We start from the raw sequence: 20,816 nt of genomic DNA, 5'->3' as shown, positions 1-20,816 counted from the left end.
TTAATCTTGACGTGGTTGGTATTATTTTTAAAGTTATAAAAGTAATTGATGTAATTTAAATAAACCTAAAGTTGATTTGTGAAATTTATACAAGAAATGCATCTGAGAAATAAGGGAGACGAAAATAAAGGAAAAAAGTCTCTAACCTTTATGGCTGTCTGGTTTTGGTAGGACAGTGGGAGTACACTAAGAAAATGTGAGGAAAATAAAAGAACTGCTATTTCCTCTAAAAACAAACAAATAAAGGGGGAAAAAGAATCGAGCTCTTCCGTGGTTGCGAGTTAACACCTCATCTGGAACACATTTGGCTCTAGTCCCGGCAGATTTTACCTTCTGCATCCAAAAGAAATCAAAACCCTTCTTTATAGCAACCAATTCTTTGCATCACCATCACTTTGTTGCAACCATTAGTAAGAATTTTCTGTCAATCCGTTCAAATGTTTCCCAATCTTTAGTCAATTCATGTGATGTTCTTTATCCGGTGCTTTTTCTGGCCACCATCTGTTCATGGGTTTCTTTTCTTGCACCATGCTCTCTTGTTCCAATTCAATTTCCCCATACACCCATGAAATCACAAGAACCCATTGCTTCCCTTTCTCGAAAAACTGGTCGTCTCAAATACCCAAAAGTCTTGTCTCTCAAAAGCTCCATTTTTGGCCCCCATTGGTCTCCGCAAGCGCAGAGAAGACCGGGAAAGTTGAAATTGGAGAAGAAGAAAAATCCAAGTTTAAGTGGGTAGAGATAGGCCCTGAGATTACGGGAGCCCAAAAAATTGCCATTTCTCAACTCCCACCAAAGATGAGCAAACGGTGCAAGGCCCTCATGAAGCAGTTAATTTGCTTCTCTCCTGAGAAGACCAGCATTTCTCAGTTGTTGGCTTCCTGGGTGAAGATTATGAAGCCCAGTAGAGCTGATTGGCTCGCTGTTATCAAGGAATTGGCAAAGATGGATCATCCAATGTACTTTGAGGTATTGTTACCTTCTCTTTGGATTCAATTTTGATGTTTTATCATTCATATTTCTTTAAAGATTCTGGGAATATAATATCAGTAGCTGTATTTGTCTCTATCAATTTAGTTGTTTGCAAGGCTTTATATGGTTGCAACTTGCAAAAGTTTGAAACTAGATGCAATTAATAGTTTTATTTCCCTGTACCAGCTGCATTGCAATACTCCATTACCAATTCGGGTCGTTTCTCTGCAAGCTTTATCAATTTGTCTGCAACTACTCATTCCATTTTCTTTATTTGCCAACTATCTAATACTAATTTCTGGGTTTCCTTTCTTCCGCATCTCATTGTTCCTTTTCATGCTGATATTCTCTTAAAAAAAAAAAAAAAAAGAAGACATAGAGCTGTGAGACATTTTTGGGGGAAGGGTAGGATGGGTATGCAAACCGAAATTGGGTAGATCCGTGTTCTGAAAATTAAGAAGCGTCTTTCTTTCTCTAAATTTTGTTAAGTTGGATGTTTCTATGTCCATGATAATGTGGCTTCCTTGACCTCCTGCATTCCATGAATTACTAGTAATGGTGCTTCCAATAGCATGCTTGAGTTTTAAAAATACTACTTGTGACCTAGTGGCTCTGGGTCCAAGATCCTTGCCAAGCATCTCTAACAACATTGTCTTTTACTTCGTCCACCATTTGCTCTGCAAAGCTTCTGAATTCTATCTCTGTGTTGTTTATATCAAGCATTTTTCCCAAAATGAGCAGCCCGGCATAAGATGATCCTGCCATTGAAAGGTCGGTAGGGTTGCGTGTGCTAGCCTTACCCTTATTGAGGAACAGGTTGTCTCAGTGGTTCTACACTTTCATGTTTTCACTTAATTCTTGATGATCCCTAATTTGCTTCCTATTCCCTTTTTCCCCAAAAGACACAGGCTTATGAATTATAGCTATTATTGCTTCCATCTTTCTCATGAATGATTCGCAATCAAGTTACATGGATGAAGCATTATGTTTCTTCCTTTTCCTGGAGGGGAAAGAATTGCCTAAAAAAAAACTTCTCTGGCTGAACTTTTATGAATGTGCTCTATAAAGGAAGGTCTCCCAACCACGGATATGATTTTGTAAACTTTTCCTCAGCATGTGGAGACGAGGTAGAACAAAGTACTCTGGTTTCACTGACCCTGTGCACACTTATTTGATTCTGTTTCCCTTGAAAGGAAACTGTAGGATTTATTTGCAGTTGACTGTCGTGCTGTTTTATGATTTGGCCTCTTTAAGAACCTATTTCTTTTCCCTAGAAAAATGTGGGCCATTTTCTTCTGTACAAGTTATACATTCCAAAACCTCAACTTCCATGCATAGCAATTAGAAGCACCTTCTCATGATTAGCTATTGTACTCCTTTTTGATTTCTGTTGGACCTCCCCTGCAATCTTCTTGAATGTCTAGACCTTATTATGAACTATATAGCTGAGAAATTAAAATATATTTATTTGTGGTGGTAACCATGAAACTTTGCTCCAATCAGGTAATGTAGTGGTAAGGGGTCAGGAGGTAGCAGCTTATCTTTTCCCAGTTGAGAAGGCTGATGCCTAATGGCATCCTCTCGTTAACAGAAAAGTGGTGTCAATGAAAATTGGCTCCAATCAGACAACTTAGCACTAAGGATTCAGGAAGCAGCTGCATATCTGCTAAGTTGTACAGGCAGTATCCACTAGCATCTTCACATCAACCAAAAAGATTGCATCTCTCCATTTGATGGAGAGAGAGGGAGAGTCGAAAATAATCTTAGTGTTGGCATTGGGTAAATCCTCATGCCAAAATTTTTAAAATTTCGATCAATTGCCTGGACATGATCCCACCAAGTACATTTGGCATTGTTTCTATTACTCGTGTGTGTGCAAGGAGCTGCAAGTCCATATAAGCTCCTTGAGAACTTGGGTCTAAGAGTCGAGAAGTTATTCCATGTAACACATGATATGACATGCCATTGTAATTTCATTATACATGGGGGGTTCCAATAATTTTAAATACTCACATCATACTGACATGTTAGTGAAGCAAGGTCAAAAGCATATGAGAATCTATATAAACGACTTGATACAAAAGATGGAGAAAGGGATATATATAAATTAGCTAAAGCAAGAGAAAGAAAAACACGGGATTTAAATCAAGTGAAATGCATAAAAGATGACAATCAAAATGTTTTAGTAAATGAGGGAGCGATTAAGGAGAGATGGAAGGAGTATTTCACAAAATTATTCAATGATGGTGGTGACACAAGAGTTAGGTTGGGACATCTTAGTAACTCCGAAGGGAATGTGAGCTATACATTCTATCGACGCATAAGTTCAAATGAAATAAGGCAAGCATTAAAAAGATGAAAAATCATAAGGCAGTGGGACCACATAATATACCAATAGAAGCATGGAAATGCATGGGAGAAGAGGGCATCTCCTGGCTAACGCAACTATTTAATGCCATCCTTAAATAAAAAAAGATGCCAGATGAGTGGAGGAAGAGTACTTTGGTTCCTATATACAAGAACAAAGGAGATGTTTAAAACTATGAAAATTATAGAGGAATTAAGTTAATGAGTCATACCATGAAACTCTGGGAGAGAGTAATAGAGCAGAGGCTCAGAAAGGAAATAAAGGTGTCAGAAAATCAGTTTGGTTTCATGCCTGGTAGGTCAACAATGGAAGCTATATATTTACTGAGGCGTCTAATGAAAAGGTATCGAGATCATCAGAAGGACCTACATATGGTGTTTATAGATCTAGAAAAGGCCTATGATAGGGTCCCTAGAGAAGTATTATGGAGGGTTTTAGAGAAGAAAGGAGTCAAAATAGCCTATATACAAGCCCTTAAGGACATGTATCATGGTGTAGAGACAAGGGTCAGAACATGCGGAGGGAATACTGAACCATTTACAACTACAATAGGACTGCATCAAGGTTCTGCACTAAGCCCATACTTATTTGCCCTAGTAATGGATGAACTCACTAAAGATATTCAGACCATAGTTATCAAAGGCGCGCCTAGGCGCGAGTTTGGCGCCTCGCCTTGGCCAAGGCGAGGCGGTTTTGGCGAGGCCCTCGCCTTGCGCTCCTAGGCGCTGGGGCGTGAGGCGCGCCTAGGCGTGCCTCATGAAACTGAGGTTTTCTACTTAAATCTTGCAACCCAATCGCGCTTGCCTCTCCTCCCGACTGCATCCAGCTGCGCTTGCCTCTCCTCTCCAGCTCGCTACTCGCTCCTCACTCCTCCCGACTATAGCATCTACCGTGCTTGCCTCTCCTCCCAACTCGCTGCTCGCTGGCCCTCGCTGCTCGCTCGCCCTCGCCCGATCTTCCATTCTTCCTCTTCCTCTCTAGCCCTAGCCGCGCGGCCGCGCCTGCCTCCTCTCTTCCTCTTCTCTCCAGCTCGCCCTCGCCCGATCTTCTTCTTCCTCTCCTCTCCAGCTGCGACCCCCTCCTCTCTTTCTCTCCAGCCCCAGCCCGATCCTCCTCTTCCTCTCTGCTACGCCTGCCTCCTCTCTGCTGCGCCTGCCTCCTCTCTTCCTCTCCTCTCCAGCTCGCTGCTTGCTCGATCTTCCTCTCCAGTCTCCAGCCGCACCCTTTCTTCTATTCTCCTCTACTGAGTCTGCCCACGCCACAGTCTTCTCCTCTCTTCCTCGCCTCTTCTCATCTGCTCTTGAGCTCTTCAAGTTGAAGCTGCTAAGGGCCTAAAGCTGCCGCCGCCGCTGCCCACATCTTCTCCTATATTCATAATTTCATATTGTAAGTTCTTTAGTTGTATTTTATTTGTTTATTTCTTGCATTTTTGCTTAATTTATTTTGCTGGCAGCTGGTTGCTGAAATTTGCTTTTAAGTCTTTATAATTTATTTCTATAATTAGGAGAATTTTGATGAAATTGGAACTGTGTTGCAACAGCCCAATAAATGTCGTCAACCACTTCCTAAACGGACCCGGCATGGAATTATTTTGAAGCTGATCCTAATGATAGAAATACCACCACATGTAAATTTTGTCGTAAAGTAACAAAAGGTGGTATATTTCGGGCGAAACAACATCTTGTGGGCGGTTTTAGGAATACTAAAGCTTGTCCAAAATGTCCTCCATCAGTAAAAGAAGAGATTGGAGAGTACATGCAAAAGAAGAAAAATAACAGGGATGAGCGAAATATAGCATCGTTAGATGATGATATTCAATTTGGTGAAGGGTATGATGATGATGATGATGAGCCGCTGCCTCAAAGTAGAAAAAGACCCAATGTATCTACCGGAAGTGGAAGCGGTACTGGTAGTATTGGTAGTGTTAAAGGCCCAATACAAAAAGGTTCACTTAATGTTTTTTTTAAAGACCCAGAAGTTAATGTGTTGAAAAGCAAGGGCAAAGGAAAGCAAACAAGGTTGGGTGAGCATGATTTTGCAAAAAAAGAGTTAAGAGCTCGAGTTTGTAGAAGTTTTGCACGATGGATGTATGATGCAGGCATTCCATTCAATGCAGTGACATATGACAGTTTTAAAGTATTTATAGAAGCAGTTGGTCAGTATGGTCCGGGTGTGAAGCCGCCTAGTTACCATGAAGTCAGGGTTCCTCTTCTCAAACAAGAGGTGGAAGCCACTCGTGAAATGATGAAAGATCATGAAGAGGCGTGGGCCAAATATGGATGTTCCATTTTGTCAGATGGCTGGAAAGACAAGAGGGAAAGGACATTGATTAACTTTTTAGTCAATTCTCCTAAAGGAAGTATGTTCTTGGAGTCTGTTGATGGTTCTAGCTATTCAAAGACTGGGGAAAAGATGTTTCAATTATTAAGTAAATGTGTGGAAAAGATTGGAGTAAGAAATGTGGTGCAAGTGGTCACCGATAGTGCTTCAAACAATGTTTTAGCAGGTATGAAATTTATTTTTGTAATTTGTATTATGTTTATAAATAGAATAATTTGAATATTCATTAGATATTTATTATTTACTAATATCTTGTTAATTTCACTCTAAATAATAACAGGAAGATTTTTGGAGGCAAAATATCCTACGTTGTTTTGGACACCATGTGCAGCGCACTGTTTGGATTTAATGTTGGAAGATATTTTCAAGTTGCCTAATATGAAGAAGACATTTGAGAGAGCTGTTATGGTGAATAGCTATATCTATACTCGTTCGGGTCTAGTAAACATGCTTAGAAGGTTTACTGACAAGAAAGAGTTGTTGAGGCCTGCAAAAACACGGTTTGCAACTGCCTTTATCACTTTGGGCAGGATGCATAGTCTGAAAAGCAACCTTAGAAGGATGTTTACTTCCGAGGAGTGGATGACAAGCAAGTGGGTAAAAGAAGCGGGGGCTAAAAAGGTTGTAGAAGTGATTTTGATGCCTTCATTTTGGAACAATGTTGTATTTGCTTTAAAGGTGGCTGGTCCATTGGTGCGTGTATTGCGCTTAGTGGATGGTGAGAAGAAGCCTGCTATGGGATACATATATGAGGCCATGGATAGGGTCAAAGAAGCGATTGCTAACTCTTTTAATGGGGATGAAAAGAAGTATGCACCCATTTTTCAGATTATTGATAATCGATGGGATGTTCAGCTTCATCGCCCCTTGCACGCAGCTGGTTGGTACTTGAACCCAGAATATTTCTACAAGGCTGAACATATAGATCCAGAGATCATGAACGGCTTATATGAATGCATTAGAAAGTTAAATCCAGATATAAAGGTTCAAGACCAAATTGATGCTGAGCTTTCGATGTATAACAATGCAGATGGGTTCTTTGGAAACTATATGGCTATTAGAAAGAGAGCTGAGAAATCACCAGGTACATATATATATATATTACATTATATATATAATCATTCTAGATAATAGATAATAACTAACCCATGAATTTTATTGGACAGCTGAATGGTGGGCTTCATATGGAATGTCAACACCCACGTTGCAAAAATTTGCAATTAAAATTCTTAGCTTGACTTGTAGTTCATCTGGGTGTGAACGTAATTGGAGTGTGTTTGAAAATGTAAGTGCATTGTACATATACACTTACAATTTTTATTAGTAGTTGGTTTATTTCATGTAACTTATTCTTAGTATGTTTTTGCATAAATTGTTGCAGCTTCATACTAAATGGAGAAACAGGCTTGATCAACTTCGTTTAAACGACTTGGTGTTTGTGAAATACAATAGAGCATTGAGGCGTCGATATCAAATGCGTGATACCATTGACCCTATCATATTGACCGACATTGATGAAAGCAATGAATGGTTGACTGGAAAACTTGATGAGGAGAATAATAAAGATGATGAAACTGTTTTTCCAGATGACATTGGGGATGGGTTGACATGGAGTAATGTTGCTGCGGCTGCAGGAGTTGGAGAGCCTAGTTATCAATTTAGAACTAAACAAACTCGATCACAATTGGGATCAACTTTGGCTTCGACTTCAAAGCGGCGAGTAACTCAAGAGATTGAAGAGGAGGAAAGTGAGGCAGGGACCGAAGATGATGAAGACTTGGAAGAGGGAGAAGAATTGAGAGATGAAGAAGAAGATGAAGGGGTGATTGAAGGGGATGATGAAGATATTGACCTTGATGTTGATGATCTCCTTGATGATGATTGATTAAAAAACTTTTTTATATTGATTGTGGACTTGTAATGTTTATGTGTTTGTTTAGAACTTTGCATTATAATTGGTACTTGGTAAAGTTTAAGACTTTAAGTTTGAACTTTGATGATGTTTCTAGTTTAGAATTTGCATGATGAATGAATTAACTTTGATGTTGTTAGTTTATAGAATTTGAAGATAATGAATCATGAATGATATGAATGTGTTATTATTGATAATTTGATAGTTGTTTATGATTTTACAAGATTTTGAGTTTTTTTCCTAAAAGGTGCGCCTCGCTTCGCAAAGGCGCGCCTCGCCTCGTGCGCCTCGCGCCTCAGGCTCCAGGACCTTTTGCGCCTCGCTGCGCCTCGCGCCTTTCAGAACTATGATTCAGGCAGATGTGCCATGGTGTATGCTATTTGCAGACGACATAGTGTTGGTGGATGAAACAAAAGAAGGAGTGAACACTAAGTTTGAGTTGTGGAGAAACAATTTAGAATCTAAGGGATTTAAATTAAGTAGAAAGAAAACAGAATATATGGAATGCAAATTTAGTAAAAATGCAAGAGTGGATGATGTTATAATAAAATTAGAAGACCAAATCTTACAAAGAAAAGACCATTTTCGATATTTGGGATCAGTGATTCAAAAAGATGGAGAAATCCACGAGGATGTCGCACATAGAATTAAGGCAGGTTGGCTAAAATGGAGAAATGCATTGGGGGTGTTATGTGATGGTAAAATCCCATTAAAATTGAAAGGAAAATTTTATAGGACAGCTATAAGACCAGTCTTGCTGTATGGTTCAGAATGTTGGGCAGTCAAATACCAGCATGAGCAAAAGACGACTGTAGCGGAGATGAAGATGTTAAGATGGATATGCGGACATACAAGAAAGGATAAAATTAGAAATGAAATTATTTGTAATAAGGTAAGAGTAGTGCCAATCGAGGAGAAGATGAGAGAGACTAGACTAAGATGGTTTGGTCATGTGAGAAGGAGACTAAGAGACGCTCCTGTGAGGAGAGTTGATGAAATGGAACAATTAGTCACAAAAAGAGGTAGAGGTAGACCCAAGAAGACTTTGGGAGAGACATTAAAATTTGATATGAAATATATGAATCTAAATGAGAATATGACAAAAGACAGAAATACATGGAAGTCTAGAATTCATGTAGCCGACCCCACATAGTGGGATAAAGGCTGGATATGTTGTTGTTGTTTACTCACATCATACTGACACTCATTTGATGTCACAGGGAATATTGTCTCAGTAAGAACTACGGATCTTTTCAGCAAGTGCTTGCTGGACACTAACAGGAGGAAGAAAGTTATTTAAGGCTTAAAAACCAAAGGTTAGAGCTAATGATTAGAGTAAGGATGTTAGAAACCAGAGGTTTAGTCAGCCTGTGATTGGTGTAAGGAGCATTGCGTTTATAGGAAAATTATATGATTATTCCTTATAAATTCCCTTTCAATTTGAGGATACAACTTGAGATAATTTCCTGGAATCTCTTCACCTACCCTGCAAGGAATCTGATGGTTCTGTTAGAGGAATACTGGCTAGCGATACGTCTCATTGATGCTACCAGCCTCTTGAAACTTGGATAAGGTTTCCCTTTGGCAGCTGTGCTTTAGAAGTATAAGACAGTTTTGCTAGAGACATTCAAACTATTTTACAAGGATTTTGATGACAGTGGGTGTGCCAGTATATGTTTCCGTGAATCAGGTTTTCTTGAATCCTTAATCGTAAGATATGAGATATGAATGCAAAAGTTGGGGATATATGGAATTGTTTTTAATATTTATATAATATTTACTGTTCAATATCCAAAATAAAATAATAATGTATTTGAAATTAAGAGCATAAATGAGATTTTTATTCATCATTCTTGCGAGAGCCTTAAAAACCTTTCCTTATCATGTGGGTTTGAAAAATTAGCGGGACCAACTGATCAATCTGATTATGGATGTCACTTACCCTTGTTATGCACACAGATATCCAGGGGAGAGTAGAAAAGCTAATGTAAAACTGATTTGGCTAATTCTTCTTTGCTCTGTATTATGCACCTGTATCTCTTTAAAAGGTAGCCTTTTTTCAGCAGGCTGGTTAATCCTACGTGGGTTGAAATCTTATTGCTCTGTATTATGTTTTTTAGGATGTACATTTCTTATTTCTCAATGTCTTGACTCTATAACTCTAGTAAAGGAAAGACTCCTGATTTTAGGGTTCCACCAGGTCTTGCTTCTTAAAAGCCTTTATACGTATGCAACCAATATGAGTGAGATGAGATCTCCTATAAACTTGCATATTGAACAAATAAAGAAGTATATTTTGCGTGAAGGATAGTCTTATGCCATAAAGATTTAGCAAGACATGCAACTAGATATGGAAGTTGAAATAGGAATGATCAGATGTAGAGATAAAACCTGCAGAAAGGCAATATATCCATGTGGAAAATGTTGTCATTAAGCTACTTGCATTCGAAAGAGACCTCACCATGTCATGGTAAGTTGGCATCTAGTTGCGGCTTGCTCCAAATATATGATTCTTTCGAGATAATTTTTTAAGAAAAAAATAAAGGTCTAATGTTTTAACTGAAATTAGGCACTCTGGAATGAGTTTGTGCCATTCCCTGCTAGATCTATCACCTCTCAACTAACAGCCAGCTGCTAGGTCCTACTTGTCTTTGAAGTATCATTGTGGTCCTGATCGAGGACTTGTGCTTTGATGTGAAGTCTCTAGGGTTATTACTATTTTACCTGAAAGTGATTGCTACCCTTACCAATGGAAATTAGAAGGTGCCACTATTCTGTTTTACATGCTTTACAGCTCCTCAAGTCACAGTGACAACATGCACTCAGTACTACTTTCAAACTCATTTATTTTTTTTAAATTGTCTAGAATTGATCCAAATTCCAAGATTTAATACCACTTGACTCATTGTTTGGTGCTTGTAAGTTAATGATGCACCATGAGTCCATGACCAATCTGCTAGGAGGTGTGGATTATGCAGAATATACAGGCTAACCTATGGTATTTTTGTTGGGATTGGCTGCCTGTGCTTGAACTTGTGTCATCACTAAAACATTTATTAAGCTAGGTTTTCTTATTAAGGGAGGCGTCAAACCTGCCATATTTACCAGATATAATGGAAGTTGATGTTAGAAACCCCCAATGATCCAAGAGTGAGTGCAGACTGTGCATTTGTTTCAAGTTGTTTTTTGGCATATTGTTAATGTGTGGCATTCTTTTTGCTTCTGAGATTCATTGCTCACTGCATTCTATATAGGTTGCAGAACTTTCCCTCCTAGAAGAATCATTTGAAGCCAATGTTCGTGATTATACAAAGATAATTCATGGCTATGCAAAGCAAAACAGGCTGCAAGATGCTGAAAATATCCTATTGGCCATGAAGGGAAGGGGCTTCCTTTGTGATCAGGTTACCCTGACTGCTTTAATTCACATGTATAGCAAGGCTGGCAATCTTAAATTGGCTGAAGATACATTTGATGAGATGAAGCTGCTTGGTGTGCCGCTAGATAAGAGATCATACGGGTCAATGATCATGGCCTATATTCGAGCAGGGATGCTTGACCGGGGAGAGAATTTGCTAAAAGAAATGGAATCCCAACAGATCCCTGCTGGAAGAGAAGTTTATAAAGCACTGTTGAGGGCATATTCCATGATTGGTGATAGTGAAGGAGCTCAAAGGGTATTTGATGCAATTCAATTCGCTGGCGTTAGTCCTGACATCAAGTTGTGTGGTCTCCTCATAAATGCGTATGTGGTGGCAGGTCAAAGTCTGAAGGCTTCTATGGCATTTGAAAATCTGAGACGGGCTGGTCTTGAACCCAATGATAAATGTCTGTGTCTGATGTTGTCTGCTTACGAAAAGGAGAACAAGCTTAGCAAAGCACTGGATTTTCTGATAAATTTGGAGAGCGATGGTATCATGCTCGGGAAAGAATCTTCACAAGTACTAGTTGGGTGGTTCCGAAGGTTAGGAGTGGTGGAAGAAATCGAGCTTGTGTTGAAAGAATATGCCTTAAAGCAAGTCAAATGCAAGGAACCTGCTCTCTAGTTCTGCTTGAAGCTCTGTTCTCTGTTGTCTGCTCAAGAAACATATGTTTCCGTAACTTGCGCCCTTTTTGTTAGAGGTATTCCCTGATTACTTATCTAATTGGGTTTTGTCTACTGTCTTGGATCTCTGGTTTAAACTTGTTCTTTGGTTCTAGGCATCTATCCAGCAATGAACGTTTGTTGTTGCTTGCAACCTGCGAAGCTTGTTGAAGAGTTTGTTATACTCCTGCCTAGAACTGGAAATCGTGCTGTTTCCTAATGGTACAATGTTGCTAAACTGCCGCCTTGTTTTGATTCTGTGCACAAGAGTCTGAGAGAAAAACTGCCATTTCTGGCACTAGAAAACACAACCAGTACATCTCTTACTTGGCTACTTTGGTGGTGTTTCAGGGATATATGCTGCTACCAGTACAATGAAACTGACTTTTACTTGAATGATGGTGCCCAACCAAAGAAGATGGAGAACAATTTGTAGATATGATCGGAACTGTTGTACTGATTAATGTGGAGATTCCAATTATGGTACTCGATTTTAGCTTCGAGGCCAGCTTTGTGCCTGTGATTGATGAAAATTTTGATTGCACTTCTTCTTCTTCTTGCTTATTTGGGCATCTAAAATTGCCTTAATTTTCCCTATCTTCTACTTTCCTTGTTGAAATGATCAGGTAGTAATGGCAATTGTGCTCTTTTGTGATTGAAAGATTATAAGGAAACCCAGATTAATCAACTTCTGGTACAAAATAACAGAATGAAGTATCAAGTAATCAATATTGAATTGGAAAAAGAAAAGAAAAAGTTATTAAAGTCGGTTTGTCGATTAGGAAGTAAAAGGGAGATTAAAGTGAAGGACTTTTAGTCAAATAGGGTCAGTCTCAGAGATTTTCACTTGGAGCGTGGTGGCAAAGATGATCCCTCGCTGTTTCGCAATGGCGGAGATCCATGTCTCTGCAGGAGCTCTCTTGCCAGTGCTTGGAGGTCTCCGGCGGCGCTGTTGCCGGCGGAGGCAGCCGACGTTCCCCCGAACTGTCGGGGGTCGAGGTGGCGGTGCTGCATTGTCCACGGAGGCTGAGCCATTGGTTCAAAGAGCGACGACAAGTCATAAGTGGCGGGCGTGGAGGAGGCCGGTGGGAGGTCTGCTATGGAGAGGAGCGGCGGCGGCGTTGGAAGCTCCAGTGCTGCAAGGTGGGCTTGTAAGTATGAAAGCTCAGTTTGTAAATTCACCACCTGTGATGAAAATTAACAGAGTACTTCTCTGTATGATTAGTTGGGAAAATGAGAAAATTTAAAAAAAAAAAAAAAAAACAGGAATGGCTTCAAAGTAACTTTCCCCCGTCTCTGTCATAATATTTTTCTTTTGGAAAAAGAGGAAATACCCAAAAAGCCCCCCCTCCCCCCCCCCCCATGCACTGTTTCAATCTGTAATCCTCCTCATAATCATAACATATATATAATAAGCTATAAAGCCAAGAATATTATTAATTTAATTTTTTCATAAACTCTATTATATAAACAAACATATTATTAATAGTATGAATAAAATTTGAAGTCAAGCATGATTCTTAATATTTGATTTATCACAACACTTAAAATTTATCTTAATTTAAATTTTATTTAAAAAACAAATCTTGCATGAACCATCTGGTCGCACCTTAGCGTGTTTGTGTGTGTGTGACTGACTGGGCAAAGCAACAGCCATTGAGTCGCTTAAAAGTTAAAAGCAGACCCTTTCCTTAATAGCAGCATTCAGCAACATCCACTGATCATGCTGCACAAAATGGGGATGAAATCGGCCACCACATGCATCCTAACTTCATCAATCAACGTCTCTACATTTCAGCAGGCTATAAATTTAAACTCATGGTCCCCACTTTCGTGCGTGTGTCACCTTTTTTCAATTGTCAAATATATTCATTTGTATTTATACAAAATGTTTACTTTATATGTAAAAAATCAAATGAAATGATACGTACATAATGTGATATGTCTCGGAATAAAGTTTTTATATGTAATGAAGAACTACAGATGGTTATTGATTTAAAAAGAAAAAAAAAAACCCATAAAAATGCTTCATATATGTGACTGCAAAGAAGTCATTTCTATATATATTTTCGTAAAAGAAATTATATTACATATATAATTTTCTTTTTACAGTATAATAAATAATAAAAGACCCATACTTTATGGCATTAGTAAGCTTCATGAGTATCAGCTGCTTGTTTTCTTGAGTTTGACTAATAAATAAAGCCTGGATAAAACTTGGAGCGCAGGAAGCAATTTAATTTGTCAACCTGGAAGGGATAATTAATTCCGCTACTTAAGGACGTTGCTTCCACAACTTAAACTGTGATTCTTTTTTCTTTGTGAAGACACACTCCTAGCAGCCAGAAGTTTTGACTGTGACTGTGAGTTGTTAATTAAAATCTTAATTTCTTCTTCCTTACAGTAATCTGATGGCTTAATTGATTTGTCTATTTCCCTTCAAGTTTTGTTCACATATGTGTGCACTTTAACGCTTTCACACAGATCTATCATTGAAATTAATCCAGAGGGGAAAAGGACCAGAAAAGATTTATACAAATTGAACTCATGAAATTAATTAACATGAGCAGATCAGATATGTATTGGTGATACAAATTAAGTTCAGTTACCCTGTATATATGTATGAAATAAGGTGAAGCTTCATAAATATATATATAAAACTTTCTACGCACAAGTTTTGTAACTAGATACAGATTGTACCTTGTTAATTAGTGTCATATTAAGGATTATTAGGGCTTCAGATCGATCTTAAGGATTAATTAAGATTAGCTTTGAGTTTAATTTTGATTTTGAGCTTGAATTTGATTTTGTCACGCCTCTGTGTAAATAATAGTTCTGTACGATAGTTGTATATATAATGCATGCGAAACCATACAGTTTTGATCGTTTTGAGTCTCGCGTTTCTTCTAACGTACCTGTTGCTGGAGTGCGAGGATGTAAGCGACACAGCCGCAGACGGGGTCACGAAGGCGGGCCTGCGCCTCGTAGCAGATGGTGACGACGGCGTCGAGGCGCTTGTGGACCGGAATGCGGAGGAGCAGCTTGGAGAAGTTGCTGGCTCCGAACACCTTGTGCACGGCGGCGAAGTGGGCTGCGCCTTGTTCCGAGTCGAAGTAGGGCGCAAAGATGCAGCCGGCCACGCACTTCCTCCTTAAGAACTTGCAAGCCCCGCAAGGCCCTCCTCCGCCAACCCCACCGCCGGAGCTGGTGGTGGTAGCGGCGCAGCTACTGCTGCTGGGGTTGTTTTGGCTCATTTTTGGGGGGAAATTCTGGGTTTTGGCTCCGGACATGGATCACATAATTAATTAGGGTTTGGTTACAAGGGTGTTTGAAGAGAGATAGAGAGAGGGGGAGTTATTAGGGTTTGGTGGTGGTGGTGGTGGTGGTGGTGGTGGGGATTGTTTTTGTGTGGGGTTTTGGTTTGGGAATTTAAACAACAGTAGTAGTAGTAGAAGTAAGTAAAAATGAGGCCTTTAAAGCCACGCGAAGAAGCAAAGGCCTCTCTACTCTCTCCTTGCGTGAAGCAAACAAGGGATTTAGCCAACTGCTTTTCTATTTTATCCTTCCTTATTCATCTCTCTCTCTCTCTATACATACACACATATATGTAAGCTTGGTTGGAACTCTTATACATTAGCTAATGGTGTGCTTCCTTTGAATGGAAAAAAATAAACAAAGAATTTACAATGTGTTAATTAGTAGAACGGTCTATTTTTGCCTTCTCTCTATGAGTTTTAATCTACATAAACATAAAAAAAATAAGAGTATTATTGTATTTATTTGGGTTGGATTAAGAGCGGAGGACTTTCAAGAAATCTCGAACTCTAATGAGTTCAATCTTTGCAATGAGGCAACGATAGTGGCTACGGTGGTTAAATCAACATATATCGTAGGCGTAGATCGACAAGTTGATGATGACGAAAATTAGCCAATAATGATCACCGATCGATCTAAATATGAAGGAAGGATATTAGAGAATGAGACGAGAGATTGAGAGATGTAGATAACCAAAGTGGGTTAATTAGGGTTTTCTTCTAACTAGAAATTGGGGCATCAGAATGATTACAAGAGTAGTGAAAAAAGAGATAATGTATATGTCTTTATTAATTATTAATATTTTTATTATTATAAGTTATAACTAAAAGCACATTATTATTAATAAATCATCAAATAATTAATTTTCAATATTGAAACAACATGGGATGGAATTCGGCAATATATCAAAATGGAGAACAAATTCAAAATATAAGGTTATGTTCTCTTTGTTTTTTAATTTTGAATTTTGAATTTTAAATTCATTTTTAATTTTCTGTTTTGGTAGTCTATTTTTAGAAAATTGAAAGCACGTTTTCTTTATCATTTTGAAAAACTATTTTTCAAAACAAAAAAAATTAGAAAATGCGTTTTCTTTGAAATTTTGAAAATAATTTTTTAATGATTTTTTTATTCAATAAATTTAATATTTAAGTAAATTAAAAATATTTAATGTTAAAATATTATTAAAAAATATATACATTTTAAAGTTAATGAATTTTGTAATATTTTTTTCCATTACAATAATAAAATATGAATAAATAAATAAATAAATGCGTTTTGAATTTAGAGTTTGTTTTGGATGAAAACACTCAAAACAACTTTTTGTTGTTCTGAGTTTTCTTTATAAATTTTTTTATATTTTTAAAAGTATATTTTTTAAAACAATAAAGAGAATTTGTTTTTATTATTTTAAAAAATTAAAAAATAAAAATAAATTAAAAATAATAAAGGGAACTCAACCTAATCCTTTGCATAGTTTCAACATGATAATTCATGCATGCACATGATGGTCAATATTTTTGTGTATCATTGTATATATGTTTTTAAAAACATAAAGAATGAACTATGAAAAGATCATATATTATTTTCATTACACGTTCTATTAATTTCCAGTGTATATATATTATTACATATGCCAGCGGGCGGGTTGGCAATCTGGTGAAAATTAAGGAAATTGGTTAAGCTGCTTGGAGAATAAGCATGCATGGATCGATCTTATTAAAGCTATTTTGTGGCCTCCTAGCTACCTACCTTATGCTCTATTAATTAAACCCATAAACCCCCCATATACGGGTAAGGATAACGATATCTATATTTATAGAAATTTAACTTAATAGTGTAATTAATAATAATTACAACGTGTTTATATATATATATATATATGGTGATATTTAATATATGTTTTAAAATTAATTTTAATAATCATTTGGAGTTTCTAACGTAGTCTCTTCTATTAAGGTATATATATTTAACTTTAAGAGGTAATTAAAATATATAAATGGCTAGCTCTTAAAGTATAAAAATTGTTTAAATTTTGTAATTTATATATGTCCCACCCCTAGCTAGCTAGCTAGCAATTAATTAAGCTATGTTTCAATTAACCCCACCCCCCAACATAAAGAGATAATCACTCAGCATGATGTAACTTACGGATCACAGACCCTCAAATGCCGGAAAAGTTGGTGATAATTTACGTGCACTATGTAAACTCTCTATCATCATCATATATATATATATACACTATGCATGTATAATAGTCTTTAATTACTATAATTATTAATTATATAATTAATTAAGAAAAAGAGGAGAACATTGCTTGCCCGTTATAGTTATTCCACTTAAATGGTTGATCCTGTGGGTTACGGTAATCTCAAATCAACGACTGATATCTGATTATATATTATGCAACTTTTGTAGAAATGTTTTAAGTTTCATATATATATATATTTGCTTTCAGCTAATTAATTCTTATATAAACTTTAGGTAAATTTGTATATTAGATTAAAGAAGCTAATAATTAAGGTATAGTTTTGTAACATTATACTGTATATTGCAGCAAATTTCATGTATAGTTTTATAATCATCCCAAGAAATTATTCACAGTGGCAGAAACCTATCTAGCTATATATATATGTGTATATATGTATACACCCCTTTGTAGCAAATTAATATTGACAATTTATAACATAAGGCTGACATCATATATAAATCACATAAGCAACACTTGAGAGTGACTGTTCAAACAACAAGAATATACTTAAGACTTCTTCTAGGATGGTACCAAATGAAATTTAAATATTATATATACTCTCTATATATATAGTTATATAGGATAGTAATATTAAGCTTTGTTTAATTAATATGATTTACGATGAAAGTTAATTTAAATTTACATTTTGTCTTAATCTTATAAATATTTTTAAAAAGTCAACTTATGAAATATTTCAAAATTTTTATATTATCCGAGTTTGATAATATAACAATTGTCCAATACGAACAATTTAAGAGAGGGGGCGTGAACACTATCTTTGGCTAGTCCGGGCAGCATATCAGATTTATGAAATATTTTGAGAGTGTTCTTTTAACTAATAAGGGTGTTTGGTTTTTTTTTTTATAATAAAAAATTATTTTTTAAAAAGTTTAGAAGTTAAAAGCCCAATACAAAGTATTTTTAAAAGTCCAAAAAATGATTTGAATTTCCCATTAAAAAATTAGCTTTAAAGGTACCAAACACTTAAAAAGAACTTTTTATGGCTCCCAAACAGAAGCCAACAAGGACCATGTCAAATAAAGTCTTAATCATTGCTTTAAGGATAATAATTAAAGTGTAATAAGTATCTTATTTTTAAAGATTTTGTTAACTAATGTCCTAAGATGCATTCAATGTATCTTATTTTTAGTATAAAAAAACTCATATTAATTGGTGAAAAATATATCACATCATAAAGGGTTTTGTTAACAAGTTAAAATGCAATTCATTTTAATATTAAATATTCCTATTAATTAGTAATAAATATATTATATTTCGAAATATTTTACTAATTAATAAAATATTTCAATACTAAAAACAATATGTATAAAATATACCTCAGCAAGCAAATCTTATTTTAAAATATTTTATTAACTAATAAAATATTTAAAATTTAAAAATAAAAAAAACTGTTCTAATTAGCAAAATCGTATTTTCAAATAGGGTAAATTTATTTAATCTTCTTTTTAACATTTTCAGTTAAAAAAATCAATGAAATCTAAAATAACACGAAAACTTAAGGGATAAATCAATGAGTGCACAGAAATCCATGGACGCAGGCTAACAAAAGTCAAGGCCAGGAAAACGTACACTCAACCAGTGGGACCCTGCCACGCCTCCGCCGTGAGAGCGAACTCGACGGCCGGTACCGTGGGTCCCACCCGCCTTTTCCGACATTTTAATATTATTATTATTATTATTATTTCCTTCGAACTGGAGAATTTCCTTCGCATTTATTATTATTATACGAGGTAGGTATTGAATGAATATTGGGAAAAAAGATTGAAAATGGGTGTTAAGAGAGCGGGGTAACAGTGAACAACGGCGATGGTGAGTCGCCGCGCCGTCCGCTGGTTTGTCTGGCGGTGGCGGTGGTGGTGTGACCAGGAAGCAAACGGCGCTGGTCTGCATTGACCGACACGTGTCCTGAGATGGACGTGACGAAATGATGTATTAAATTTAAATTTTGAGAAAATGATGAATTAAGAAAGAGTGAGTGAGTGAGCGAGTGAGTGAGGGTGAAGATTCATTCAAAGGATGGGAAATGAGGGGCAAAAACACGTGCATCGATCCCCACCCCAACACACGGCGTCGACTGTGACTCTCTCTGTGTCTGTGTCTCTGGCTGTGTCTGTGTGTTGTAAGGCACTACACCCCACTGCCCACTGGCACTGCCTTCCTTTCTAAGGGAAGCAAAGAAAACTAATTAACCCAAGCTCAACAATAATTAAACATTACGTTTATTAATTCATTCATTCATTCATTTACTCATTCATTGTACCAAGCCAACTATATATATATATATATTAATATATGTCCAAGTAGTTCCATTGCCATCACTAAACTAATTAACTAGCTTGGCTAATGTTATTTATTTTTATAATATTGTCAACAAGATTAGTCGCATTCAAAAGCTCATTTGATCAATAGTATATAAATGAGTTAATTTTGAGAAATTATTAGATTAAAAAGTTCCGAAAATTATATATCCAAATAAATGATGTGAAATTGGCCTTAATTAGCTTTACACTTCACTGGTTCAAAAGGCTGTAATCATATATTTGAAAAGGTGGGTCCAAATCCAATTAATGGGATTGTTCTCTGCACTCGTGTGGTCATATATAACCTAGGAATATATAGTACTTGTGATTCATAATTAAGTTGTTATTTGATCTTAAACTTGGTGGGAGATAGATAGATAGATAATGCATTTAAAATGATGGGATGTCGCCCCCTCCAACATACGGTAAATTAAGCTTCTGTGTGATTGCATTAGATTTGTTTCGGTGGTACGTACCTTTTAAAATCAGATGGAAGCAAAAGACCAGAAACTTAAAAAAGTGAGGGAGTCAAAGAGAGGGTTTGGACCAAACTAATTAATTGATAAGACACTACTTTAGACCTTCACACAATAAGTAGATATTTAGTCTACTTTTGATTCATTAAATAAATACTACTGATGGAGGTAATGGTTTTATAATTAATAAGTTGATGGTGCAATTTCCACATCACGGCTTGTATTGATATAAAATTGAATTAATTAAAGGGGTGTGAGAATCGTCTAAACCTAGCTAGCTAGTGGGGAAAGGAAGTGAAAGAAAAAGAAGTAATTAAAATTAAATAAGAGGGAGGGACAGAGACCTTTGATGAAATTAAAATTAAAGAAGTATTTTAATGGGCCCTTTTCAGAGTGTGGCCAGCGTATGTTATATAGCAACTTACATCAAATTTCAGTTCCTACTCTGTAAGTAACAGTTAATTAGTTGGTGTATTCTCGATCAATAAAGATGTTATTTGTTTTACATATATTATATACATATGTATTATTTAATTAAGTTGTGGGTAAGGATGATGAGGGTAGCTAAGGGCTATAGGTAAGCAGTACATTACATGTATAGATGTCCAGGAAAGCGTGGAAAGCTGAATTAACAGATACACAACAATATCATGACCGTAAATGTGTCTCTGTTGCTGCTGGGTTAATGTGTGTGGACTGGTGGCTCAGTCGGGAACAATCAAAGTCTGTGAATAAAAAGAGATGATGGAAATGACAGGTGAAAGGGAGAGAGATGGG

The 20,816-nt window shown here is 36.7% G+C and overlaps 3 protein-coding genes across 3 annotated transcripts; 2 read left to right on the top strand and 1 right to left on the bottom strand.

The window, feature by feature from the left end:
- Positions 1-235: 235 nt before the first annotated feature.
- On the top strand, positions 236-12,229 carry LOC127802460 (pentatricopeptide repeat-containing protein At1g01970). The gene is made up of 4 exons (XM_052338294.1): positions 236-969; positions 10,847-11,714; positions 11,793-11,898; positions 12,028-12,229. The coding sequence occupies exons 1-2, from the start codon at positions 508-510 to the stop codon at positions 11,636-11,638; spliced, it is 1,254 nt and encodes a 417-aa protein (XP_052194254.1). The 5' UTR covers positions 236-507; the 3' UTR covers positions 11,639-11,714; positions 11,793-11,898; positions 12,028-12,229.
- Positions 2,144-10,807, top strand: LOC127802459 (uncharacterized). The gene is made up of 4 exons (XM_052338293.1): positions 2,144-5,846; positions 5,961-6,764; positions 6,847-6,965; positions 7,062-10,807. Exons 1-4 carry the CDS (start codon positions 5,096-5,098, stop codon positions 7,563-7,565), a joined length of 2,178 nt encoding a protein of 725 aa, XP_052194253.1. The 5' UTR covers positions 2,144-5,095; the 3' UTR covers positions 7,566-10,807.
- A 79-nt stretch (positions 12,230-12,308) lies between the features above and the next one.
- LOC127802461 (LOB domain-containing protein 18-like) lies at positions 12,309-15,227 on the bottom strand. Its single transcript, XM_052338295.1, has 2 exons — positions 14,592-15,227; positions 12,309-12,861 (listed from the first exon to the last, which is right to left on the bottom strand). Exons 1-2 carry the CDS (start codon positions 14,964-14,966, stop codon positions 12,520-12,522), a joined length of 717 nt encoding a protein of 238 aa, XP_052194255.1. The 5' UTR covers positions 14,967-15,227; the 3' UTR covers positions 12,309-12,519.
- Between the last annotated feature and the right edge of the window lie 5,589 nt (positions 15,228-20,816).

This window comes from Diospyros lotus, chromosome 5, assembly GCF_014633365.1.
Source record: "Diospyros lotus cultivar Yz01 chromosome 5, ASM1463336v1, whole genome shotgun sequence".
Lineage (NCBI taxonomy): Eukaryota > Viridiplantae > Streptophyta > Magnoliopsida > Ericales > Ebenaceae > Diospyros > Diospyros lotus.
The sequence above is the reverse complement of the archived record's forward strand: the minus strand, read 5'-3'. Positions and strand labels throughout refer to the sequence as shown.

What these genes read in the sequence shown, in the direction of transcription:
- LOC127802460 (XM_052338294.1), top strand. Translation starts at nt 508, where the DNA reads ATGGGTTTCTTTTCTTGCACCATGCTCTCTTGTTCCAATTCAATTTCC. An exon ending in ATCATCCAATGTACTTTGAG is followed by an intron (nt 970 to 10,846) that starts GTATTGTTACCT and finishes CATTCTATATAG; the next exon opens with GTTGCAGAACTTTCCCTCCT.
- LOC127802459 (XM_052338293.1), top strand. Translation starts at nt 5,096, where the DNA reads ATGCAAAAGAAGAAAAATAACAGGGATGAGCGAAATATAGCATCGTTA. An exon ending in GAGAGCTGAGAAATCACCAG is followed by an intron (nt 6,765 to 6,846) that starts GTACATATATAT and finishes TTTATTGGACAG; the next exon opens with CTGAATGGTGGGCTTCATAT. An exon ending in ATTGGAGTGTGTTTGAAAAT is followed by an intron (nt 6,966 to 7,061) that starts GTAAGTGCATTG and finishes AAATTGTTGCAG; the next exon opens with CTTCATACTAAATGGAGAAA.
- LOC127802461 (XM_052338295.1), bottom strand. Translation starts at nt 14,966, where the DNA reads ATGTCCGGAGCCAAAACCCAGAATTTCCCCCCAAAAATGAGCCAAAAC. An exon ending in TCCTCGCACTCCAGCAACAG is followed by an intron (nt 12,862 to 14,591) that starts GTACGTTAGAAG and finishes TTTTCATCACAG; the next exon opens with GTGGTGAATTTACAAACTGA.